The 27,341-nt window shown below is 41.2% G+C and overlaps 1 protein-coding gene across 7 annotated transcripts; it reads right to left on the reverse strand.

Annotated features, from left to right (window-relative positions):
* Nucleotides 1-373: 373 nt before the first annotated feature.
* On the reverse strand, nucleotides 374-27,341 carry ppp1r13bb (protein phosphatase 1, regulatory subunit 13Bb). Of its 7 annotated transcripts, none has more exons than XM_084952810.1 (19): nucleotides 26,957-27,341; nucleotides 26,546-26,717; nucleotides 20,087-20,234; nucleotides 18,376-18,495; nucleotides 17,370-17,440; nucleotides 11,974-12,075; nucleotides 9,092-9,266; nucleotides 8,522-8,721; nucleotides 8,250-8,390; nucleotides 7,717-7,909; nucleotides 6,710-6,838; nucleotides 4,755-4,888; nucleotides 3,910-4,363; nucleotides 2,804-3,588; nucleotides 2,585-2,722; nucleotides 2,354-2,487; nucleotides 2,088-2,254; nucleotides 1,708-1,907; nucleotides 374-1,480 (listed from the first exon to the last, which is right to left on the reverse strand). In XM_084952810.1, the coding sequence occupies exons 2-19, from the start codon at nucleotides 26,552-26,554 to the stop codon at nucleotides 1,439-1,441; spliced, it is 3,342 nt and encodes a 1,113-aa protein (XP_084808936.1). In that variant the 5' UTR covers nucleotides 26,555-26,717; nucleotides 26,957-27,341; the 3' UTR covers nucleotides 374-1,438. The 7 variants fall into 7 exon arrangements, with proteins under 7 accessions (XP_084808936.1, XP_084808935.1, XP_084808933.1 ...); XM_084952809.1 differs by having other exon boundaries at nucleotides 8,226-8,390; XM_084952807.1 differs by lacking the exons at nucleotides 26,546-26,717; nucleotides 26,957-27,341 and adding an exon at nucleotides 23,710-23,979 and having other exon boundaries at nucleotides 2,804-3,048; nucleotides 3,142-3,588; nucleotides 8,226-8,390.

Consider the following 27,341-nt stretch of genomic DNA (forward strand, 5'->3'; position numbering starts at 1 on the left):
TTTGACACGTTGGCTATGTGCAGGTTATGTTCCCCCAACAGTTCCCACCAACAGCTGAACCCTCACACCCCAGTGTTTCCAATCAATCAATAATAATAATAATAATAATAATAATAATAATAATAAAAAGGACCAGTTCTGAATTTTATCTTAACAAAGCTAAACACAAAAGAAGCTTCAGTAAAACTATTATTTCCTCTTCCAAAATCATTCCAAGTCACTTTAGGTTCACTTTATATTGCACACATAGTTGCCAATATCTGACCATCCGTAGCTCCACAGTTTGAGAACCAACAGCTAAAAGAGTAGAATGATATATAGATATAGATGTAACTTTGGTTCACACAGAATGACGCACACCAGCTCACAGGGGTTATTGTTCAAAGGCTCACTTATAATTTATTAATGTTCTCGCCACACATCCGCAACAATCCTGCATCCACATTCTGAACAGATGACACTAACGGAAGAAAAATAAATAAAGAAATCACATCTTGCAACGATGTTTGTGAAATGCAATTCATGGCAATGTGCGAACTGTCAAATCTATATTCATCTTTTCTTGAATACACTGGAATTTGACTGGCCTGTCTGACAAAAATACTCAGGATTTACAGCATAGTCTCGAAGGACTCATAAGTCTGAGAACTAATAATCCTTTCTGATAGCAGCAAATCAATTGATTATCTCACTCCTCAACAATTCTGCAAGATCACAGGGAGTAATAGATTTAAAGTTGATGCATTTTCATCTTTGGTGGTTAGGCCTTCATTAAAGTACATATTTTCTGCATTAGTGTTTTAGTCACAGGGATCAAATTAGCCTTAAAAAAATACTTCATGTCCAATAACTCTAATTACATTACATTGACAAATAAAATAAAATGGAAAAAAAAAAAAATCAGCAACTTCTCCCAATCTTAAAGATGAACTTCCAGTTATCAATATAGTGTCGTGTAAACCATTGCCACCACAGACCTCAGTAGGGAGATGGCTAAACAAGTGTGAACACTGCAAGAAATACTGAGACAAGGATTAGTGTTTGATTCTTCAAATTGATGTCAGTTACAGAGCTGGCACTGAAACGGGATCAAATCCAAGTCGGGACAATATCAGAGCGACAGGCTGAAGAGAGGTGGGGGTGGGGTAGGGCTGTGGGTGAGATGAAGTCATTTAATAAACATCGGAGTGCTTGTGTTTCATTGTGTTTGTGTGTGCAGCTTGTAAGCATATGTGTCACGAGTTCTGTGCCCACTGCTTCATAGAAGGAAAGAAAGAAAGAAAGAAAAAAAAAAAAAAGGATTTTTGTGAGAAGCACAAGGCTCAGGGGGGAGGTTATGGCCACAGGGAGAAGAGAGAGCACCAGGCTCTTTTGTTGTTCTCTGCTCTTGGTCGTGTCAGTAGTCCAGCTGTTAGCCACAGGTCAGTGGAGTGAGACACTATGCCAGGGAGCGCTGACGAGGTTTGATTCTAGGATAGAGCTGCAAAGAAAACAACAGGAGAAATGATTTATTATTATTATTAGTCACTGAAATCTTTGATGAATTCTTGTTTTGCAATGGTACATGTAAGTGGCATCTAACTAAAAAGTCAAAGAGTCAATCAGCTCGAGGGTAAATTTTCATTTTTGCTTAAACTTAAATTTGGATAACAAAGCTGAAATTTGATTGAAAAAAATTGAAATGGGGGTGAGAGGAGTGACGTTTACCCCCAGCAGGTTGCGGGGAACATAGCCCTCATTGTCCTCGAGTCGTGCCCACCACCACTCCGTTTCGCTGTCGTCTTGTCGTCGCAGGATGGTGATGGCGTCCCCCTCACTGAACGACAGCTCGTCCGGATTTTGGGCTTCATAATTCCACAGAGCGTACACCGTCCCCTTGTTCATTACGCCCAGCTTCTCCTGAACACCTGCATGTAAGAGAATCCAAACAAACAGTTAGTATAATTTACAGTTCAGGATACAATCAGGATATTTAAGTATAATCTTACATTTGCTACATTATTTTTATTACAGCCTCAGCGATTGGACTCAAAGGATTGGAAGTCTTTCTAGAATTTGTACACACCAATTGGTGTGATGTTTCTCACCGTATAGAAACTGGGAACACTGGAGGTAGCCCTCTTCCATTTCCTCGCATTTATCCGCAGCAGTCTCCACATCGCTAATGGTGCTAGCAAAGATGGCGGCCCCTGACTCGACCAACAACTTACAGAGATGAACACTGTTGCAGGAGGCTGCACAGTGAAGAGGAGTCCTGTTGAAGCACACACAAACACGAAATATGGATACAACAGGTCACGTAAACCTTCGCATTCTGTGTCATCATCCAGTTTTCCTGCGTATGAGGACTCACCATCCATCACTGTCAGCAGCATTGACGTTCACTCCAAAATCCAGCAGGAACTTGACTATGTGGTGATGTCCCGCGCACACTGCGTTGTGCAGGGGTGTGATGCCTTCGTCATTGGCAGTGCTGGGATTCTCCACCTGGAAAAAGGAAGGACCGGGACAAAAAAAAGATGAGTGCTTAAACTACATTCACATATAAAACAAATTAAAGTCTATAAATAGAATCAGAGCACACCTCATAGATGATCCTCTGGACCAGGTCAAATTCTCCCTCCAACGAGGCGTCCAGCAGGAGAGCCAGAGGGTTAAACTTCACTCTGAAGCCATGACCAATGCGGTCAGAGTTTGGTTTTTTTAGGTTTGTTCGCTTCTCCTGTAATAATAGAGAGGAGGGATGAGCCTTTGAAGCACTTTTATTTCTTTGAATAAAAGTCTGTGTATGTGTGTCTCTCACCAGTGGTTGTGAAACCCCTGTGCCGCTCTCCTCTGGAGTGGTGACCTCCGGCACAGGGCTGGGCAGCGCCGCTTCGGAGCCTCCCACGTTGTTGTTGCTGTTGTCCTCCGATCCCTCAGCTTCAGCGGGATCCATGTGTCCTTCTTTTGGTGAGGCCACTGGCTCGTTGTCATTAGCATCAGTAGCGGCAGGGGGAGCGTCAGAGCCCGGCTCCTCTTCGCCTGGTGTTGGCGCTAGCGGAGTTTCTGAGAGGAGATTCCCATTGTCTGTATCAGCCAGAGGGTCACCTCCTAGGTATCCAGGAGGATTACTCGGTTGATAAAATGGTGTTCCATTACCTGCACCACTCCCACCTCCAGATCCACCAACTCCATTTCCCTCTATGCCTCCTGCAAGAGTGTTGAATCTCTGGTAGAGCAGTTTCTGGATGTTGGGTCCGCTGGGACCCTCTGGTTCTGTGATGGAGCTGCGCTTCTTCAGTGGTCTCGGAGCGTTGGCCAGCTTTTTACGGAGCACTTCAAGGTCAGCGTCACTTTGGTAGCGCAGCGGGGAATGTACCATTGGCGTCAGCTTGGTTGGGCTGAGTGGCCGTGGTATGTTCTCCACACTGGGAGGAGGTGCTGACGGCTCAAGGTGCTGGAAGCTCTCATGATCGTCATATTCTCCGTCTAATGTGTCCTCACCACTGGGTTGGCCTTGGAGCAATGGGAAGGCCCCTCCTGACTGACCAAAAGACAGAGGCGAGGGAGGCGTCGAGCTGGAGGGGAGAACAGGCTTCCCGTATACTAAGAGAGAGCAGACATGGTAGAGTTAAGGTTGAGGGCATTGATGCCATCATTACTTTCATTATTAATTCACTTTTCCATTTTGCTTATAATAAACAAGAGTTGGCAGTCTGTAATGCCAAAGTTAAAATTGTATATCATTTGTCCTCAGAGCTTGCGTCGCCCCTAAAATTCCTTTTATTTTTTCACACTTGAAAACTTAAAAGAATTTGATTTATATGATATAAGTATATCATCACATTTCAGACTGCAACTAACTAAATATTCTCAATTTCTGGGCAAAAGATTCATAGAAAACTGTCCCAAAATCTCAGTCCTTACCTGCTTTAATAGCAGGCTTTAGTGGCTGGCTCTTTGGCGCCAACTGCTGGAGGTACATGTGATAGATGGAGCTAGAGTTCACGGTAGGTGGGCCCTTTCGGGGAGACTGAGGCCGTGATCCTCTGTCTGGGATGAAGGGACGCACTGCCACAGCTGGCGGAGGATCCAGTCGTTCACTCATTCCAGAAGGAAAGAGCGGTGCATTAGGCTGGAAGGTGGGGCTCGGTGGCACTGAAATACGCTGCTGGATCTGCTGGGAGGACGAGCCTGTGGCGGGGGGCACGCGGGGCCAAGCGGGAGCTGGTGGGTTTGGGAGTGGGCGAGGTGGGGGAGGTGCATCTTTACGGCGCTCCAAAGAGCTGGCTGAGTTTGCGGAGGTGAGGTGGGATCCGTATGGTGGTGGCTGCGGCTTGTTGATGGCTGGGGAGGACACAGCCATTTTGGAGTCTAGCACCTGTGAAGAAGCATACAGGCATTTATCATTAAAACAGCTGTTATATGCAGAAAAAAAAGAAAGATTCACTCCATCCCACTGAATAAAAATCCATCTTCAGCAGCCAATTTACCATATGTGCAACTGGTACCATACAGGCCTAGGAGGTTGCCGTGGTTACCCATAATGTGCATGAAACATGCCGACCTGTCTCAAAAATTAGCCATTTTGCTCTCCAAGCTGTATAGAAACTCAGTAAAGTGCAATGCAGATGAAAAGCAGAGAACATTCGCTTTCAAAGTGAAGGTTGTGCCTTATAACTGAAGCTAACATGTTTCAAAAAATGTTTTTTTATTTTAAAGACAAATGCTCTCCATTTTCGGTTCCAGTTTAGGAGTTTAGGAGGACGTACCTTTTCTGCACTTGGAGCACCGGGGGAGCCTGAGGGAGCACTTTTGCCCTGGGTATCAGTCCCTGAGTCTCTTCTCTCAGGAGGTTTTAGAGTTGCACTGGGCTTGCCTAGAGTAGGCCAACCAGTTTCATTAGCTATGGCATAAACAGGACACAGTTAGTGGAGAGCAAAAGAAAGAAAAGATCACACAAGTGACTTGAAAAAGCATGTCCATCAGCACTAGTCTTAAACGGCAGCTTTTTCTTATGACTAAGTGCACTGTGTGGAATATTAGTGGTGACATTTCAAGACCACTAGTAAATATAATGTTGTAAACACATAAAACAACTATACTGTTTTGACTGGAGAGGTCAGGATTTTTTTTTAGATGCCCATCCTATTAACCAGACACAATAAAGAAACCAAGAGCTCGCTTTATGTTACATTTATGTCCATCACTGATAACAAATAGACATCGATCCAAGGAGAAGATCTTTCCCATGAGCTCCCCCACTCTCACACATCAGAAGGGAGATTTTCTTTATTTCTTTTAAAAGTACAAACTGCATCAAATTAAATGTTTCAAGAGGCGCCGCTGATCAATAGGATCAAAATCCCGAGCCTTCACATTAGGTAGAGGAAGGAATTTATGCATATTAGTATGTTGCTGATTTTAGTCACGTAGTGTTTAACTTAGTAACTATTATTGGTATCTACAATGAAAGTTAAGATGATTTGGCTAATAACAGATAATAATAACTGCAGAAAATGTGAAACTAAAAAGAAAATATGCAAAATTAAAAATAAAAAAATAGTAATTTCAAACAGAAAGGACAGCATGAAAGGAAAGAAAAAGATGACAAAAAACAACAGAAATAAGTGCTGCACACACAGAAATTATAATAACCGTCACAATCTGTCACACAGCAATAATGCTGGTGAGTGATGTGTTAAAGATGTACATAAGTGCTATCATATATTAGTAGACCAGAGATTTTGACTTGTTATAGAACAGGTAGAAGAAACTTTGTCAAAAATCATTCCATCAGCTGTGATTGTAATCCACGAGAGTGTGTAAACATGCATAATGATAAAGCCATTGAACTGGCACACCTAAAACAAATGCACTACTTGTAATGTTACAAATCACAGCTGTGCTTTTCCTGCTATAACAAACCAAAATGTTTTACAATGAAAGAAAAGTCTAAACAGTTACAATAAGGCAACACTATCCAGAGTCTAAAAGGGAAAATCTGGGTCTGGTTCTTCTCAGATTATCAGGAGTGACACTTAAAGAGTGAATCCTATGATATTTTAACATGCACAGGTTAAATTCCTCGTGCATGTAAAGCGTTTGACAGCTAAAAGTGATTCTCACAGCTTAGCTGTTGTGAGAGTTTGGTGCGAAGGTTAAGGTGGCCGCAGGCCTGGGAATGAGGTGAAGTTAGAACAAAGCCACGATATTATGGACTGCTTTACATGTTAAACTTACGAGGCACTCAACTCAGCGAACCTTCTCAGAAGTGTATGAGAACACACAGGACCAGCAGCGCTTTGCCATCAGTCATGTGAGGCATGATATCAGCTACAATCAACAGCACCAACTTCGTGCAGCTTATGCTTTTAAACAGCACGCCAGTACTTTCAAGTCACTGGCAAATCCACAGAGGAATCTTAATGACCAGTCAGTGATTTATGGATTCAGCCTGAGACAGTTGGAGCAATTTACCCATCACAGCAGTGAGTGATTAGAGTGTAGGTGGCTCATGGTGTTACCGGGGAGAGTTCTTAAATACTCAATTAGTCCACGCAATAAGAAACTCGATTAGATGGAATCAAAATTGTATGGTGGATTACATTGTTGTAATATGGAGGGAGAAAAAATGAAATCTGGGGCATGCTGTGGATCCTGTGCTACAATCAAGACAAGGTTCTGCAGGTGCCATCCTTTTGCTTATGCAGCGCTGTGCACTCACGGGACGTGCCGTCAGAGCCAGTGGAGGCTCCAGGGCCCGGGTGTGATTCTGGAAGGGACGGGGGAACCGGGTCCACAACGATGTCTAAATCAGACACTTTCCAAGGGCCGGGAGGCTTTCGCACACCGTCTGCCCCAAGAAGAGTCATCCCCCACCCAACCCCCACACCCAGTGAGACAGACATCACAAAGACAAGACAGGATAGACATGAAAGAGAGACGGAGAGACAAGGAAGGGAAATACAGGTTACACAACACAGGAGAAGAGTGAGGTTAGAGAGGAAGGGAGGAAAGAAAAGCAATCACAGAAATCAAGCCCAGGTGGAGAATCAACTGAGATGTCAGGTAGGAAGGAATCAGTTCAGGCAGAGGAAGGAACTTCAGCAGCATGCAGAAAGTGTTCAATGTGTAGCTGGAAATGCTGGATTTATGATCTATCTGAACAGAACCCTGGATGATTGGAGGTTTCTGATACTGTCCAAAGTCTGAAATCAGTGATCTCACTTTCAGACATTCATGCCTTCGTTGACCAGCTGGCTCTACAACAGCGGTCCCCAACCTTTTCTGTGCCACGGACCGGTTTATGCCCGACAATATTTTCACGGCCCGGCTCTTAAGGTGTCGTGGATAAATACAACAAAATAAAACCAGTACCGGTACCAAAAGAGAAGATTTATTCATAACACATGGGAAAAAACCCAGGGAAACTAAGTTGACAATAAAAACGATTTAAAAAAAAAAAAATGCTAAAAACCAATAAAAACCCTGAAAAGCATTAATTTCACACCCGAGCCTCAACTCTCAAGGCCCAGTACCAAACGTCTCATGGACCGGTACCGGTCCGCGCTCCAGGGGTTGGGGACCGCTCTTCTATAGGACCTGCACTCTCAGACTACATGTACTAAACTTGTCAGTGTTTTTTAAACATTTCTGCATTTTCTAAAAAAAAAAAAAAAAAAAAAAAAAATAGAAAATCTCCATGTGTAAAATGTTTGGGTTTAAACAAACCTGATTTAGTGCGGCCATGGTTGGCTTGGTTATTAACACCCAGAGTCTGTGGCTTCAGTGGATCTGGTGGTATGGTGTAGCCGCCTTCCTGTCGAGCCGGTACTGGAACCTGGATATATGGCCCGACAGCAGCAACCCGACCCAGAGTGCCAGGAGCTGGCTGGGGAGACGGAGGCCCATTGGCTCTATTCAGCTATAATAACAGAGAATGAGAAATGTTTGAGATGTCAAAACAGCTAAAAAGCGAAAACTGTATAAAACTTTCACTACTCCAAGGGCTTTACAGCTCCTCTAAGAAGACAAATGAAAACTTTTCTTTGAGTATCTATAAAAACTTTAAAACAGCATTTAAATGTTTTATTTTAAATAATAACCCCCCCCCCCCCGCAGTGTATAAGCTGATGTCTTACAGAGAGATAGAGGGGAAAAAAACAAAACAATGAAACTTTCAGAACTTTCCCGCCCCCAAAAATATGTATACAGGAGATGTTAAGGGCTCCTAGTCTTACAGGGAGGTTCTCTTTTTGACGTGCCTCAGTTTTTTTCTTGTAGAGACGCTCCCTCAGCTCACTGATGCGCTTGTCCATAAGCGTTACTTCCATATTGCGCTTGTTCAGAAGCTCCTTCTGTTGCTGCAGCTTGCTGTTTTGCTCCTGATTCAACTTGTTTCGAATCTGATGATGAGCGAAGACATAAACAAAAATGCATAGAAAGACTGGACCAAGATAATCTGCTATCACTGTAAACGTAGCGGAACTTGTAAGAGTATGCACGACATGATGCACTAATTTCAACTCTGCATTACCTGAAGCTCCTGGTACAGTTTGCGGAGCTCCAGCGCTGCAGCACCGGTTACTTGGCCACCCAGGGACGTCTGTATGCCATTCAGCTTTCCTCTCCGCAGGTCCTCTAGCTGCAGGCTAAGCTGCTCCACCCTCAACACAGCTGCCTGCAACTCCGCCTGCTTCTCCTGGAACAGGCTGCTAACCTGCTCGATCTCAGCCGCTGCATTTAGGAGGGGGAAAAAAAAGGAAAAGGATCTGGATCAGCACCAACAGACAGCTTCTTTGTTTGGGGGGAAAAATTACTCCAAACCATTCATCAAAAATCAAATGCTATTCTTGTATTAAAGAAACGAAAAGATCCTCAAGACCCAGACGTTTCAGAACTCTTATTCATCCAAAGTCAAGAGTTCTGAATATAAAGTATGCACTGATATGAGATATAAATCTTCTTTCAGTGTCTGATAGACTGTGAAATAGCTCGAGCCGAGCGCAGACAACCTTTCTGTGAAACAGTTACCTATCTGATACTCAAATATAACCATCTCTAATGAGTGGTGGTAAAGTAATGCACATATTTTAAGTATACGTACACAGGTTGCCATTGATGACCTTGCTGTAGTCCACCTGGCCTCTCATTGCGCGAATCTTCTTGAGCTTGGCCTCTTGGCTCTCCACACGTTCCTTCAGCCTCTGCAGCTTCTCGCTCTCTGAAACGCTTTGCTGCTGACGTCGCTCCTGCTGCTTCAGGTAACGCAGACGTTGCTCCTTTGGAAAGCAAAGCAAAGAGTGATTGATTCACAGGGAAACCTTCATAAAACGGTGGTTTTAAACTGTACAATTTGTATATCTTTATAGGTTAAAACATAAAATCCCAACACACAAATCAAAAAATCAGCAGGGCACCACCCAAAGCTTAAAGGAAATCTAAAACTAGGCTAAATCGTTCTACTGAGTACATTAAGTGAATTTCTGTGCCGTGTCAAGACGGTCTGAAGGCTGAAGAAAGGGTCAGATGACTTCATCTCCGCCCAACTGAGAATTGCTCCAGTTAAAGTCCTAAAATAGGAAATGACAGGGCCAGGTTTCCAAATGACTGCAGGGCTTCAAGTGGGCCTACTTTTCAGACACCACAACAAAGGCAATAAATAGTCTTTCTATCAGTGAGTCTACAGCGGGCTTTATTTTGCATGACTGATCAGCATACCACAAGCACGGTGGTCAGAGTGAGTTAGTGCAATGAAAAGTCACAGAGTGACAAGGTAGGCTGTTTGTGCGACGTTCAGCTCCTCCTCCTCCATTGAAGGAGAAATCCTGATAATAGACAGTAGGAGGGCAGCCACCATTGGTTTGTGAGGTCCTTTTCTGAAGCCTTGATTTTTAGCAGCATATTTAGAAGCACACTGCTTTTGGAGTATAAAGTGACTCTACAGTGCTTTGTTCATTAGCAAGATGTATCCATAGATGCACGGACGCAGATACTTGGCATTGATTAGCCAATTTTCTTTTAAATAATCCTTAGAAATAGTTCTCCAGGCTTGTTGAAGAACATTAAAATCTCTTCGTTGGATGTTGGCTGCCTTTTGTTCTGTTCTGTCCCACACTGCTTCAATAATGTTGAGGTCCTGGGAGACCAATCCATGGAAAATTTAATGAAATAATGACAAATTAAAATTTGGATTCATCATTCCATAAGACCTGTTGCCACTCATTTTCAGTCCTGGTTTTTTGTAATTTGGCAATTCCTCTTTTCCTTCCTTAAGAGTGGCTTCTTGACGGCCACCAAGCACAGCACTATGGACTGAAAGCACTGTGAACTAAGACCATTTCTGATGAGGCTTCAGTGAATCATGATTGATAAACTGAGGATCCAGTTGCATTTCTCGGGTCTTGTGCCAGGTCTTTGCTGGATTCTTTTCCTCATCAAGCATGACTTGATGCAGTACTGTTCATCTGCATGTAGATCGTGTTTTAGGCCTGCCACTTCCTTTGTCCTCCACTTGTCCAGTTTCTTCAAAGAAAGCACACTGGACACTGAACAGGATATATAAAATTTTCTTCTAATAGTTCTTTGGGAATCATGTTTATTTGCAAAAGTGCTTTTTTATCACTGTCAAATTGTGTAATATTTGGCATTTTTGATGGATTTACCCAAAGAAACTGGAGCAAATTTGTTTTTGTAGGCTGTTAGTAACCGAGTGCCTAAAGATACAATTTAAAATTGGTTCTTTCCCAAGTTGTCTGTTATGTGTAGACACAGTCCTGGCTCATCCCTTGAATAAGTTTTTTTTTTATGTTTAAATGATTCACAAGTTGGTGTTAAGTGGTTCAAACAAAACAAACATTGTGAAAATGGTCAGGTACAAGAATGGACTGAAAACATTGAAAGCCCTTCAGAAAGCCTAGAACACTAATGTGCAAGACCACTTTATAATTATAAATATTAAGAAATAATGGGCGACTCAAGACTTGCACAGTACTGTAATTTGTCAAATAGCTGGACTATAAAATAAATGCCAAAAATTATCAACACCTCACAAACAGGTACTGACATATACAGCTGTAGTCCTTATTAGTCTGCTGCATGTTACCTCGGGTCACTGACCTGGGCCTCTTAACTTGTTTGTTATACTGGTATCTTTTTAATGACAATGTCACAACATTATATGGCTCGCATCGTGGTTAATTACAGGCCTAGCTAGCTGCCTCTGTGTGATGCACCCATATAATGTATGGTTACAGCTTACTATCCAAGCTTTCTTGCATTAGCTAATAACTTGACGCCACCCTACGGACTTTCAGCTAAGCACTCGACCTGCTTGTCTGAAAGTCAAGCAGGTCTTTATTGATAATTATTCACAAGGATGCTTTTCACAACTCCAGATAAAATCCTGATGATGTGGAGCTGCAGCTGGTTAGTGAATAGCGCCAATTCCTGTAAAAACTTGAGCATCATTTCTGACCGACTGGACAATCCTGGCACCGTGACTCACACTGCATCCAATCTCATTCGTTACATAATGGTTTGCCCCCATTTCAGGTCACGACAGACTCTTTGGATGAGACGAGTGCAACAACATTCCACTTTCTCTCCGACAGAGCGGTCCAAGGCTGCTTTGTGTCCTGAACTTGATTGAACTAATGCCCAGGTTGCGTCTGTGGCATCGGACTAAATGACACACCATCAGGCCAAACCCTGGCCAAGGCTATGATTTGTCAGGTCTGCTATGTTACTCAGTTAAGTTACTGCAACAATTTTTCAGTAACACATCCCAGCATAAGAACATTTACCGACTTGTTTTAAGCACAGTTTTACAGAAACAAACACATAATATGAACTGCAAAAAGACGAGAAATATGGACTCACTTGTGCTTCCAATTAACACATTTTGTTAGCATAAAACAAACTTTGCATAAAAGACCATGACTGTATTTGGAGGAAGGATTCGTGGTAAGAGAATGAAGCTGCTGATACCTTTGCAACGAGCATCTGCTGCTGAGCCTCGATTTGCTGCTGCTGCCGTGTGGCCATCTCCTGCAGCTCCGACAGCGTGAGCTCCACACGCTGGCTGCCCACCTACACACCAACACAGGAACTGGTCAATACACTGAAATCTTGCCAACTACTCTTGAGGTTGAACCACTGAGACTGATGATTAATAATGAGTTTAATGAAGGTGTTTTTTAAGACTCACATATGACAATATTTTAATCAGGAAAAAAAGGCTAATTTGACAAAAAAAAATATGACTTATAATTCCTGTACTAAAAGGTGACTGATTCAGACTCAAAATTACATTACATTATGCTCGCCTCTCAGCCAAAACATTAACATTTAACAGCAGAGTTGTTCAACATCTATAAGCAATATAGATATTTGTGCTTTTTTACACCAATATTCAGGTAAATGTTTGATAGCACTCTGCTATGATAACACAAAGGTCAAGTCAATAAATGCAGAATAATACGGGCCTGCAACATTACATAAGCCAAAAATATTATATAAGAAAAAGAAGCTGAAAAACTAAGCACAGAGAAATAGGTTACGAAGAGAAAAAAAAAAGCCATTTGCAGAAATGATTTTAAAAGATGTCTGGATTCAGTAGCCAGAGGGTCAAACTGCAGTAGACTGCACAGTACTGAGAGCTGGGGACTCTTTCTCCAAAACAGCATCATTATGGGACCTTAATTATGATGGAGAATCAGTTAGTGGGCAGTAGGCCCGAGCCTCTGAGGGGCAACATGTCATTTGGTGTTTATACACACAGCATAAGCTTCGTATCGTATAGAGGCATTGCTGAAGTAAAAGAGTGGAGCTGTGACCAGACACGAGGCTGCTGCGTTACTCAAGCACACAAAATTACCAGAAGTCGGTTTTGTTACAGCAAAACAAAAACATGAATCAGTTTATTACATTTAGCTCTGGTTGTCCAGAACATAGAGTTCTAGAGGTTTAGTTAGAGGAAGCTGTGTTTCCACACATAAAATAACCTGTTGTTGATGGCCAGTAACACTGGAGAGCTTTACTCTTTGATGACTAGGTGGACTGTAAATGTGCACGAGCTCTTATATCAATACACTGAACATGTTCATCGTTAAACAGAGCTCGGTAACTGACGTCACTGTGGCATCACTGCACAATGAATTGTTTGGCAGACAAACAAACAACTTCATTCATTGCTACTTCATTGCTTTACAAAGTTTAAAAGAAAATGAAGTGTACGAAACTGAAGCTCTAAGGGGAAAAAGTGAAATCCAGCGTCATTGCAGATCCTTACAATGCGTCAAAAAAACGAAAAGATTAGAGACCACAATGCCTCACGTACCCCTCGCATTCCCCGATATGTTTACCCATCTTGCATGTGGTGCGAATGCCAACACCACAACACAATTTTATCATTTTAATTCCCACAAAGCACAAGTTCAGTTTAGCAGTGGCAAATTTGGAAATGTTAAATTTATATTTAAGATGAATATGAATGAAGAACATCAATTAACTGTGTTTGCCCTACTGTTTTCAGCCAGAGGCAAAATTGTAGATCTCAGTCGTTTACTTTTCTTTAGATGTGTATGTTTATAAATTTGAAACTGCTCTAAATTAGTGTCCAATAGTTAATAATCAAATTCCTTAACAACTAAATAAATACATACAACTTTGCCCTCTGTTTAGTAACTCAGACTTCTGTTTACTACCACCACAAGTCTGTAAGCTCAGAGCTGAAAACCTTCTTGAAACTTCGAGTCAGCTGTCAGCCCAAAGCTTTGTAATGAGCAGCGACACAAGCCGGTACTATTGATCATTTTTATTGACTGATCAGCCTGTGTCTGTCCATTACATTTTACATGCATAGCACAATCGAATGAGCTGAAGTCTGCAATTCACTTGTGTGTTTGTGTTGTTTTCTTATTGCTCATGTTTGTTGTCAGTGTTTGTCACTCTCAAATAATCGCCGTCACATAAGATGCAAAAGAGCAATGTGGTGTGTTAAGTATTTTTTTTAAATATAAAAGTAACAAATCATAGCTCGCTATTCAACCAAGTGTTACAGCTGTAAAAGATAAGTGAAAGAGAGCCCTGCACAACCAAACGCTACTGCAGCCAAACCAGAGACACAGACCCATGCAGCAAACTGTCGACTACTTACGGAGAGCCTGAACAGAAATTTAAATGAGAGGTAAAAAAAAAAAAAAAAGAAAAAAGGTTTCACCTCCAAGAAGAGTTTTCATGAAGTTGAAATTTTGGCACCCATGTGTTCTTCAAGAGCTCACAGAATAAAGGCAGGCTGGCTTTTCCCTACAGAGTTTTGGATTTCTAGATTCAAAACACTGACGACTACCTTTAAACAGAATACTGAGCGAACACGCTCCACCAAACTACAAGCGATATTGAAATGCTCCCAGCCTTTGCCTTTGGAAAGAGCACTGAGAGGGAGGAGACGATGCAGGAAATGTCATGGTGCCTTTTTTCCTTCAACAACAGACTGAAAAATGTAGAATACTGGCTCGAGTAGAGCTTAGTAAGAGGCATATCGTGTGTCAAGTGCATGGATGCTGGATCCACCACATATTTAAAGTAGTGGGGAGGACAATAATACCAACAACAATACATGCAACTACTGCTCTGTTTGGTTAGAGGAGACCTTAAAAAACATGCGCCTCGCTGGGAGTAAATTCAACTTTTACTTTACTCAAAGAATGCAACAGTAGTGCACCCACATAGACAATCTTTTACTACTTGGCATTTGTTAAGACTTTTAGTTATAAGGGTGTCTAGAAAGCCTCATAAAGGCTGGAAGGGCAGCATGATGACTCAATCGAGATAGAGATGGGCAGAGTGGGGGAAGCCACTGGCACATAAACACGGCCATGCTCAAATGCACTCAAGCAACACTGCATCAGTGACAGTTCCTCTGAGGGAGAAATCGACTCTTTCGTGTGGCGAAGAGAGAGAAACTGAGCAGACAGCAGGAAGAGAGGACGAAAGCAGCCAAGTGCACGCTGATGAGGGACGCCGTTCTGCAGGATTTCATAAACCCATCTGCAAATTGTATACATTTGCCCACAACGACTGTAATTGCTTGCAAATGTAAAGTCTTATCAGGGTAACACTGGAGTAATTCCTGGGATGTGTGCAACTAGTTGTCTGGACGTTTAAACATTGCTGTCCTTGCTAGTCAATCCCAGAAATACTAGTCTGTTAATAAAATAAGAACAATATGTTTAACAGCCAACAGCAACGGGACACCACCCGGGGATAAGGCTCTCTCTCTCAGACCCACTCTGCCTCCTGAGCTACAACCTACAAATCCTAAGCTATTAATTATAAAAGATTTCAAAGGAAAAACAGCAACCGAGACACTGGCGTCGCAGGCAGTTTGATATTGTTGCCTGGGAGAAAAAAATTAAATCACTGAAATTATTAGTCATTTTACTAGTCTTGACTAATTCAATTAAATTTCTGGGTAGTGCCAATGAGCTGTCATTATCATTTATGGCAGCTAAAATGGTGATATAAAAAAAATTAATTGTAATCATAGTATTCCCTACAGGGATCGCTGTTCTTTAAGATGATGATGATCAGCTCTGCTGGGCTGACTGAAAGCCTCTGGGGTTTGGGCAGCAGCAAGTGGAAAAGCTAAAGCACTGATCCTCTTAACAACCATTATATCATCCAGAGGGCCGACTAATATAATCCTCTAAATCAGATATTAAGAAGAAACTTGGACACAAGTTAGTCTCAGTACTTTGAATGGGAGGAGCCATTCAGTGTCTCTTTCGGTCAGTAGTGACACTAATGATACAGAGTGTGTCATTTGGTGCCAATCAATAGCCAATTTCTATATCTACACTCTAAAGTATTACACTGTTTATTTCTGAGGCTCTCTCCTTAAGCACATTACTCGTGAAATAAAATAAAGCACAGTAGATTAAAGCGCCAAGTTTAGGTTTATTTATTATACAAAGAGCTGTGGAGGAAATACACGCCTTTTAAACACAGAGTGCTGAAAGTTTTAAAAGTAATATCTGCAACCATCCACAAACACCCCCTTCACCTCGTGACCATGAAAGGTCCTTCATTACTCAGATGTTTGGGCTGTTTGAAGATTTTAATTTACCTGCTGAATGTTTACATTTTGTCCAAAGAGATAATCTGAAAGCTTTGGTAAACATCTGCGTTCGCCCTGTTCCCTCTATCAGCAGGGAAATCATCAATAAACGCCACCATGCCACTTTCATTAGCAGCCTCATCACAACAGAAGCAAAACCGCCATGTTTGACAGATGAGGTGATGCTTCAGAGCTCGAGTTGTTCCTTTCTTCTATCCATCATTTTCAAAGAAGCTTTTTTTTTTTTTAATGCTTTTTTGAAAACTGTACCCGCCTTACTATTATTTAAGGCTCACCCAGGGTTTCTATCTTAAGACGAATCCTCTTAGCTTCTGTCATAATATTACTCCATCTTGGTGCATTCTTGACTGTAATTAATTCACCATTAATTCTGACTAATCAAATCACTTTGATTTATCTGCTTCTTTACACATACTGACATCCATTCAAACCCATCTAGGTCTAACTGGAAACACATCTAAGAAAAAAAAGCAGGCCTTTTGTGCATAAAACAACACGCAGGAAACATTTAGTCACCCAGTGTCCAGTTACTTTTAAATACTTGAATACTGGTTCTGTAAAAAGGACTATACCTCACACGGTTCTTTTAATACTGACAAAAAACCTCAAATTAAATCTGAGAAATGATATTTCACTGTAGAATTTATTTTTAAGTACAATGGGCTATGTACATGTAGTCATGTACATAGTTAAAAGTTGCAGATTTTCTAGGAGAATATACAGAGGATAGCTTCTGGGTGCTTTTATGCTCTTGAAAACAAAAAAAAACAAAACAAAGCAAAAAAAAAAAAAACACTCCCTTCATCTCCTGCTGTGCTAGATTCTTCCTTCAACCCTGAAGGTTGAATTAGTTACAATTTCTTGACCGCAACACTTTCTTGTTGAGAAATCTGGGACAGATGGTCAGAGAGAGAAAGCTGTTCCCAGAGGCTGCTCTTATCGAAGTCATTCACATCTCTTAGTACACACATCCTTAAGCCAAAGAGTACATCAATGGGTACACCTGACAGGAAAACGCCAACAGTGTGTGGAAAAGGAACAGTCCTGCCACACCAGAGCAGAGATGAGTTTGGAGTTAAAATCATATTATTACGGTGAAGCATGACCAAAACCCCCAAAACAAAGACACATATACTCCTGTTTCATTTCTAGTGTGTTTTATACTTCTATCTTGTACTGTGAACTATAGGGCAAATGTTAAAGAATACTACACAGAGACAGATATTTCAACATTAATTCTCACCCCATTCTCATTGTGCTTGTCTCCAGTATTTCCACTTCTGCGACTCATTTGCTCCTGAGACTGCTGACTCCCTGCAAAAAAGGGGGGTAAAAAAAAGAAAAAAAAAGAAGCAGTCACCATAAATAAATAAAACCCGAAAAACCCAATACAGACATGCAGTGTATTAGTGCAACACTCAAGAGTGCAGGAGTGCAAAGATGAACGTACCGCACGCAAGTGAAGATTCAGAGACAACCACCATTGTCTGAAATCGTCTTAAAGTTCACTGGTATGATTGCACATGACAGGGGGCTTTAAGAACTGGGACAAGCACTGCTAACTAAAGCCACCTACCTCATACTTTTAATAAGTGTATAAAAATTCACAGCAGAGGACAGAAAACTGCCCTCTTTTCTGTAATAAAAAAAACAAAAACAAAAAAAACAAGAAAGAATGACCTCAGCTTTTATTTGGTAGTTTATAGCCAATGTAAACATGATCGGGAAGACCACCAGGTAACTTGTATTTAAAACATTACAGACTCAGGCTGATAATATTTAAGAGTGGATGTTACACATAGCTGTTTATGTGGCCCTGCTCTATCCAGACAGAAAGACAATGTAATTAATGTGCGTGGGATAGCTGGCAAACCAGTTATTCCATCGATATTCCCCTCTGAACAACCTTTGCTTTTTTAATTCTACAAAGCTTTTAAGAACATAACGACACTTCACCCATTTTAAGAAAGGCTAAACTAATATTTACAAAGCTCCAAAAAAGGAGAAAACAAAAACAGAGAGAAATCTGGGCTTTTTTGATGTGTAAAGTCTGCAAACGGCTTGGCTAGACCAGACGTGGCAGAAGAAAACAGAAAGAAAAAACACCAAGTGACACCAGTCTTCGTTACAAGGAAGGCAGAACAGATGCCAAGAATTTCCCGACAGCTATCGACTCCACCCTCTACTGTTCAGCCTTCTGTGTGAAAAAACAAGCACACAGAGCAGAGAAAGCAGCAGACAGCACACACCTTGATCGCTGCTCTCAGTTGGTGAATCTTCGTGCCGGAGGAAGAATTTGACTTCTTGCTTCCGAGGTCCCCATTTCTGCATGTGTTCATACATCATGTGCTCAAAGGGGATTGCTCGCTCTGAAAAGTTAAGGAAAGGTCGACCAGGTTCAGTCATTTACAATAGGTACACTGATTTTCAGCTTGCCTGGTACTTAAATGAACAAAAAAACACTTAACTCTAAAGCTCAGTGATTAACTTGTTATACAGTCAGTCGGCACTTCATTAGTTACACTCTGCTAGTACTGGGTTGGACCCTCTTTTGTCTTCAGAGCTGCCTTAAATGTTCAAGGCTCAGATTCAACAAGGTGCGGGAAACATGCCTCACAGTTTTTGCTCCATATTGATATGACTGCATCACACAGTTCCTGCAGATTTGTCGGCTGCGTGTCCATCATATAAATCTCCCATTCAAGCCCAGCCCAATGGGGCTCTATTGGATTAACATTGAGACCTTGTTTATAACAAGTGTTTACTTGTGTTATTGTTGCCTTCCTATCAGCTCAAAGCAGTCTGGCCATTCTGCTTTGACCTCTGGCATCAACGAGGCACTTTCATCCAGACAACTGCTGCTCACTGGATATTTTACTTGCAGGGTATGTGGTAAATAATTTCTTGGATATGTATGCTGTTTCCCACTTTCCCAATACTAAGTATTACTTTACACATTAACACACTTTTAAATTCAGAAAAAAATGCATTTTTTCCAAGTTGTGAAATTATTTCTTGAAGCACAAATTTAAAAAATAAATATCACCACAGCAATTTAAAAAACCCTTTCTAGTCTCTCCTACTTCAAAGATTTTCTTTCTCTCAGACTCCTCATTTTTAGTTGGGCTTCTTAATCACGCAAGGCATCAAACTGCTTGTCTCTGAGTGTGATGCCACCTTCCATACATTTGCAGGGATTATGTGTGTGAATAATTCACTTTATGCTAATTCTGTTTACATCGTAGCCATACAGACAATCTCAGAATTAAAATTATGATACCCCGAGGAAGAGTCCACTGATAGAGATGAATATTTACAGCACAATGTGTATGCAGAACTGAAAAAGGTTGAGACCGAGACAGTAGGTAGAGACAGAGACTGAGAGGTTTTAGGAGGGTTTTGGGGCAGCCAGTTGCATTGTCAGGCCTCACATGACTGCATAACGTGAGGTCAATAAAGCGTTTTACTGGAATGCTGTTTTCAACTGAGCAGTAGGCCTTTAAAAACCGCTGATAACAAAGGGTGTGTCAGCACAGCGATGGTGATGGGACCGAGTGGAATCTGTTGTGACAGGGGCGTGAAGTACACTGGCACATAACCCTTTTCTCATATTAAAATTTGCTATGTGAATTATTTTATTCCATTCAGGTAAGCATGTACGGCCTCATTCAGCACCTCAACTCATTTTTTTTTAAAGTGCTTGTTATTACATTAATAAAGAAAGCTAAAGGCTACTGTTTGAGAAAATGAAATTCTTGTGCATGCAAATGAAGTGTCTGGCTCAGCAATAATGGGGTTTCAGATTACTTCACCTTCAGGCATTTACAAGAGACAACCGCTGTTCTTTCTCTTTAACGTGGCAGCGAACTAGATGCTGCTTCCTATAAGAAAGGCAGCGCTCGCTGTTCTGAATATTAAGCACTTCAGCAGGTCCGTGAGAAAGCTTCAAACGGGTCTTACCGTTGCCTCTCCACACCTCGGCCAGATGGCAGCCGCTCTCGCCGGGCTCTTTACAGAACTCGACGACATCGCGGCACGTTGTTTCAGGGGTGATGGGCACCTCAGTCACGGCCTGCTCCCCGTCGCTGAGGTACACCGTCAATATCATCTGAAAGGGGAAGGAAGACAGTGAGGGGAAAACTGAATACAAGTGCTCAACAGTGAAATATGAATGACACAGATTACAATAAAAACAATGGAGTGTTCAAGGATTAATCTTTACCCTCTCTATTGCTACAAAGCCTGCTCTGCTGACACTACATTTCCCTGTTGACCAGCCCAGACTGTGAGTTGGAGCTAGCATTGGACTCGTGTCTGTGCCTGCCAAATTTCTGTTTACTATGATTAGTGTCTGACATAGCACTGAACACATAAAGTATGAGCTGAAAGGTAAAACATATCAATACATGCCTTCACATGTCTGTGTCGGCTCTCAGCTTCCACCAGTTTTCGAACAACCAGCAGTTAAATCACATCGACTTGATGGGTGTATGATCTAAATGATAGCCCACACTCTTAACTCTAAAGGACTGGTTAAAAAAACACTAAATCTAAAAAGACTGAATGAGAAACAAAACATAGCCGATTTATCATCTTTACGCTTTATAATGAGCTATGAGTAAACTTCAAGCTGCTTCAAGTTCTCCTGCATTAATCAGACATCACAATGTCTGCAATGTGCATGTCACATTTTGACTAAGCTATTAAGAATGAAACTGAGCAGCTCAGCAGTTGAGTATTCAACTAGTCATTTAAGTTTCACACTTGCACACTAAACTGAATATGTTGTTGTTGCTTGTTTAAAAAAAAAAAAAAAAAAAAAGACATGTCATATTACTTTTCGTTTTATTACTACACGAAAGCATGAAAATAATAAGAAAATATATCTTGGGCAGTGATGTTTTTTTATCTGATCTGGCTTCACACAGTCTACCTAAATCATAACCCATTCACAGGTATATGATCACCCCCTTTGGACTTTCTTGTAGTTAAGATTTAGTTATTTTTCCCCTCATGCAAATCAACAGACAATCCATTTATTCAGAAAAAAAAGCCATGGTCACAGTCACACAAACACTCAGTGCTACCCCTCAAGGATAAGGGCATGGAAAGCAGCCAATGCATAGATAAATAAATAAATAAATCCCAAAATCCAGATCGTCTAAGATGTTAAATCATTTCTAAGACGATTCGGTCACTGCAAAGTACTGAATCACCAGGTTAAATACATTTGTAGGGCATGTTAATCTATGAATTTAGGTTGCTAACTATGGGCAACATTTTTTTCTTCCATAAATTGACAAAATGTTTCTAGGCAAGCAGGTTTTGGATCCTATAATCAGATTATTCAATATCTATGTAGAATAAAACTAACAGCAGGATAAGAGGCGCAATAGGTTTGAATATTTTACTTGACAAAAACATTTATATACCTTGTTTAAACCAACAGACTTTTTTTGCCCTGCGGGAGGTGACACATGTCTGCACTGATTATGGCAATCTCCTCTATATTCATCACTACTGCACATCACCACAATATGGGTTTTTTTTCCCCTCCTGAAGCGTCAGGCAGATTTCCACTGTTTCCTGTGGGACAAAGCACTCTCGAGTGTTGAGGAGTGCCTTCCTGTTTCATGTGACAGGCCTCACTCGCCCCTCGCCTTCTGTGGCATGTAACAGAAAAGCGACACTGAGAGGAGTTTAGCGAACAAAAACAGCCCAAAGAAAAACTTCTGTAACAAAGAATGTTTTGCAGGGATGCTCAAAATGACGTAAACGTGTTTGAAAGGATCGCTTGGTGCATGCTAGACTCAATTTCAGCTCTTTCTCAGTAAACAAAGAAGAAAAGCATTTGCTTCCAAGCCGTCCCACTTCAGCAATTTTTATACATGTTTCACTGCTTTAAAAAACACCAAAACAGGGACAGCCTAAGCCTAGAAACTTTTGAAGTGTGATAAAGAAAAAAAAAAAGGAAAAACCTACACTATGGCTTAGTTGTAACTCCTAGAGTTTCCAAGAGTACAATGGGAGGCAGAGTCTTCAGTTATCAGATTCCACCTCCCACTTTATTTCTTTTTTTAACAGACCTTTTTAATCTTTCATTCTTGATTTAAAAAAAAAAACTAAAATGATTACGGCTGGGGTTGTCTCAGGTTGCACTAAACCACATTTTAATTATATTGCTAGAGGTCTAGGCTGACGGGGGACCTCCCATAATGCACTGAGGACCTCTATTTGCCTCTCTTTCATTTCCGACACATTTTTTGACACTCGCTCTGTCTTTTATTTCGCCCCTGCAAGTTAAGCTTTTACATTTCCATCCTTATTCTGCAGCCATCTCTTCTTGTCAGTTATGGGGCCATCTAACATGCTCAGTGTTTATGCTATGACTGACTTCTAGACAAAAAGCCTTTTCATTTACATGCAATAAGGTTCAAAATGCCAATTTAAAGCCCTCAGTGTCAAAGAGGTAGAAAAAGAAAAAAAAAAAACTCTAAAGTGAAACAACTAATACACCACTGGAAAAGTGAAGAGATCATAAATTTTTCAACACTGATTTTGCTGACTGGCTTTGACTTTGCTGAAATACAAATAAGTATAAGATGAAATGTTCCGTGGACATACTTTGTGTACACATGGCTTCATGGTGCATTTTCAATTTCACAATAATTGCCAGCAAGCACTATTGTCATATATAATCTAGCTTTAGTCACTGAACCTACCTACAGATAATTTCTCCAGGAGTTTCTCCAAGACAAAGTGACTCATCCTTTGTAATGATGCAACTGCATGATTCATTGACATTTTCTGCAGCAGCCAAAATTAAACGATATGATCTCTTGTCCTAGAGATCCACTCAGTGACTATGAGAATCAACAACCTGCATTTTCAGACAAGGATGGTAAAAACATAGACCTAATGCTGAGACACCAGGAAATCCCTTTGTGGCTCTGCGCTGTTTCTTACAGTGTTAATATGAGCTAATGGATGACCTTTTTGGGACTGCATATGCAACAGTGTTACTGGGGGAAAGAAATTAAATCTGAAAGATCTGAATGAAACCTCAAATGGGTAAGTGGTTAAGATGGATGGATGGCAGAAAGAAAGAAAATATTTTCTAAAAGTGTGGCAGGGGGTGCTACAAGCTGCATAATGACATACAACACAATACAGTAAAATTTAAAAAAAATATTGAGGCTACTAGGCTGCTAGAGAGAACAACAGCTTGAATATAGAGAAGACTAAGGCATTCTTATTTGTATTTGTTGTACAACAGCTTCTAATATCCCTTATAGATTAAACTAAAAGGAGAAAAACACTATAAAATCCATCAAAATCTGCAGTTCTTCTTTTTTTAAAATGACAACACCACAAGCCTGCATTCTGAATATCCTTGGCAGCATACCAAAACAAGCCTTTAAAGATTAAAAACACATAATTAATCAATCAGACAATATGAGGTGAAAATTTTAACTAATCACAGCACCTACAGACTAAACTACACAGAAATCTAGAAACTACTAGATATATCCAAAACAAAACAGAAACTCTGATCCAGCTGAGTGATCACTGGGGATACGAACCACCCTCACTAAGTTGCGTCTGCCCATACTCTTGGCTCTCTTGGCCGCCCTCCGTTTCCTCTTGATCTCCCTCTTTTGTGGCCGGTGATGTTCCTTTGCCCAGATGGGGTTCTCCTTGGAAAGGCTAACGAGGCCACGTAACACTATAGTCACAAATCTCTTCATTGTGGCACTGCCGCTTTTGCGGGCACGAGACTTAGATGTTATGCCATCCCGAGCAGACCTCTAAACCCGACAGTGACGCGTGCATTAGAAAAGTGCTGCAGAGGAGACTTGAGAGGAAAAAAACACAAGCTGCATGTGCAGTTCGAGCAGGGAGGGGGGAAGAGAGAGAGAGCTAGAGTGAAACAAACAGCCAGCGAAAGAAGGAGAGAGCAAGGGAACAAGAGTGTCACAGGGTGGTGGGTATGGATGGAGGAGGGTAATGGGAAGTAATTTTACTGGAAAAGTGTCCCTGGGATGTGCCTGTGGCTGCAGCACCAACAACTCCCTGCTAATGAGAATAGTTTGGCCACAGCTGTGACTGGCAGGCAGGTCAACACCATCATGCAGAGCCAAGAAAGAGATTATGCTTATACTGGGCTGTGCATGACTCAAAGTAGTCAATGCATTATGCTACAGTGGGCACCATCTGGAGATCATTTAACTTCTGAGAGGGAAAAGGCATCATTTAGTGCCCTGATCTCCAGCACACATCAAACATTTCCTCACATAAATCCAGTTACTTACTTATTCTTAAAGATGGGTCCTGAGTGGAGGGAAAAAAGTTTAAGTACATTACTGTTTTTTGTCTATAAACTTGAACCATTCAAACAATCCTTAAATGTCATAAATGTAAGACACTGGAATACAATACTACTTACATACTCCAGCTGTAACCAAAAACACAAGTAACTGAAACCCAGCAGAAGCCCAAATGTGTGGTAAACAACACACTATGATAAGTATTGGTCATGAGTCTGTATGGTAATCTGGTCAGACACAAACACACAGCTTAATCACAGCTAAACCCAAGGAGGCTGTCAAAGTTGTCTCTGACATTCTGGACTAATAGTCCATCTCATGCTGCCCAAACTTGCCAAAAACCACTCGTCAACCGTACGGAGGAAAGACGAGACAAATGATATGAAACAAACTGAAACATCTGAGTAACCGTGATTCCTGCAAACTACAAAATTATCAAGATTTTCTTTTCTTTTTCTTTTTTTTTAAACGTTCCTTTAGTCGGACTTCAGCACTCACCCAATGTTTCATGTTGGTTTAACAAATTTTATCTGGCTTTGCTTTTACAGACTTATGTAGATGGCTCTTACATGTCTAATACTTACAAAGTGCAAACGCCTTCACTGTTAAATTTTATTTGAAACTGTGATAATGCATACTAATATTATTATTATTTTCCTTTTACTTAGAGTCATTTTTAAATAAAAATAGATCTATCAGTCCCAAACGGAGGGAACTTGTTAAATAAATCAATTTTGATATAGTCATACCCAATTAAACTTGATATTTTTACTTTTTAATGATAATTGTTTTATTATTTCAAACAAGTATATCTACAAAAATGTGAATGCAGCAATAATATGCATTGTTTACTTTTTCCTGTAAGTCAGGCTCTGCCTGGTTCCACCGCCTGAGATTAATGCCACTTGACAATCTACTCGGCTCAAAAGTTCCCCTTAACAACAGAGCATTAGTCGACGCAGCCACACAGACCTAGATCTGCCAACGTCTCATTGGCTGCTGGATTCACGCGAGAACCAAGCGGCTCGCTGCCTCTCTGCTCGACTGGCTGTCTGACTCTGATAGCCTGTTGGTGCCACAGGGTACAGCTGTCCACCGAGGCAATGGTAGTAACTGAACCTGAGAACTGCCGCAAATATGGACTTGCTTCTGTTATACTTGGTACTTCTGGAAATGTACGAGCGTCTCTGGAATGGTGATCAAGAACTATACAAATTTACAGCCAACTTCAAACCAATAGTCGTTTGGAAAGACATAATACCAAGAGTGAATCACCCCCCCCCCCTTTTTTTAAATGACAAGATCTCACTGAACTGACTGTAAATTTATCCCTTGCATGAGTTCATGTTCCGCTCCCGATTCCCACAGTCGCTGCCTTCTCAGCACTAAAGACAACAAAAGAGGTCCCAACAATGCGCTACTCCAATAGGGTTGCCAGTCAGGTATTCTTTTCCTTGCAACACAGAGCTTCTTGAACAATAACACCAAGGTAAAAAACAAACACACACACACACACACAAAAAAAAATAATAGAATGAAAATATTTCTTGGCTTAGCACACCTACTATACCCACAGCTTTAAATACATCATCCATTGTGTAAGAGCATTTTTTGTAACACGAATAAATTACAGTACGATTATCACAGAGATAGTCAATCATACTAATCTGACCTGCCCTATTGAGACACACAGCGTTATAAATCTACCCGCTAACACTTGATAAGATGTGTCACATTCTGATAGAATTCAAAAACTGATCACATTGTGTTTATAATTTAGGATCCTTTATAAGGTTTGCGTCACTCTTTTATTCTCACGAAAAAACTGCTGTGAAATCATAAAAGCCATAGTAGATCATTTAAAAAAAGAAAAGACTTTTATGACTAGGAGCTGATCTGCCTTGAGATTATCTAAGCAGCAGTGGGAAAAGCAAACAAACTCATATCAGTCAGTTAGAACTTGAAACGTGTGTGTATGGGCGGTTAGTGAACCATATTTCTGTTTTTATAATAACATATTTAGGAAAAGCCCCACTCTTACATGTTCATGAAGTCCCCTAAATGCTAAATGATACGCTACATGTGCACTTACCGGCATCATATTGGAAACTCTGCGGGATCACAATCAGCGGGCATCGGCAAGCTGACTTTTGACTTCCTCGCTTATCTTCTATGGCACCAACGGAGAGTCAGCAAAGATCCACCTTGCTAGTTATGGGCTCCGATTAACTCCAATGTTACAACCAAATGGGCCTCAGTCCTCGCTGTAGACCAAAAACAGCGAATTACTTGAAGTACTACAAAGCCAAACACTTTAAGACATCTGACTCGTACTACAAAAATAATATGTAATGTCACCAGCCGCAGGCATCAACTTAAATTGCCCAGGCGTGGCTCTGTGCAGCGGCTGCTGCTACAAACAAGCTAGCTCGCGAAGCAACGCCGAGGCAAACGACAAGGCAATTACATGATATTACTACGCAGTGTCTGCAGATATACTCACCAATGTCAGAGACGAGTCATTGTTTCAGCGAAAAAAATCTCAGCTCTGCTACAGTGAAAGGCACGCAGCTAACCCAACCAGCTGTCAGCCAGCCAGCTAGCGTTATCTCCCCCGGTAAGGTGGTAGCTGTGTTAGCTGGAATCAGAGATGGCTAGAGGACGGTATGCACGTCGATGTCTCCGCTCTCGTCGGCCCTTTAGCTTGCATTGGCCGAACATCGGCACGAGCTGTCGACAGAGAGGGTGTTTTTTTTCAAAGGAACAAAAATAAAGGTTTAGTTAGTTTTTTTCTACGAAGGCAGCGAATCATCACAAGCAGGTTAGCAGTGCTAGTTCACGAAAATACACATAGCTGGAATCCAGTTGTTGACGGTAGGAGGGGCAAC

Source organism: Perissodus microlepis, chromosome 15 (genome assembly GCF_051167445.1).
Source record: "Perissodus microlepis isolate ML-2025 ecotype Zambia chromosome 15, ASM5116744v1, whole genome shotgun sequence".
Taxonomy (NCBI): domain Eukaryota; kingdom Metazoa; phylum Chordata; class Actinopteri; order Cichliformes; family Cichlidae; genus Perissodus; species Perissodus microlepis.

Excerpts from the sequence above, each read along its gene's own strand:
- ppp1r13bb (XM_084952805.1), bottom strand. The coding sequence starts at position 23,874 with ATGAAGAGATTTGTGACTATAGTGTTACGTGGCCTCGTTAGCCTTTCC. Across the intron at positions 20,235-23,709 it reads GACGCAACTTAGTGAGGGTG|ATGATATTGACGGTGTACCT; the intron begins GTTCGTATCCCC and ends TTCCCCTTTCAG. Across the intron at positions 4,889-6,709 it reads TGGCTCTGACGGCACGTCCC|CTAATGAAACTGGTTGGCCT; the intron begins GTGAGTGCACAG and ends TTTATGCCATAG.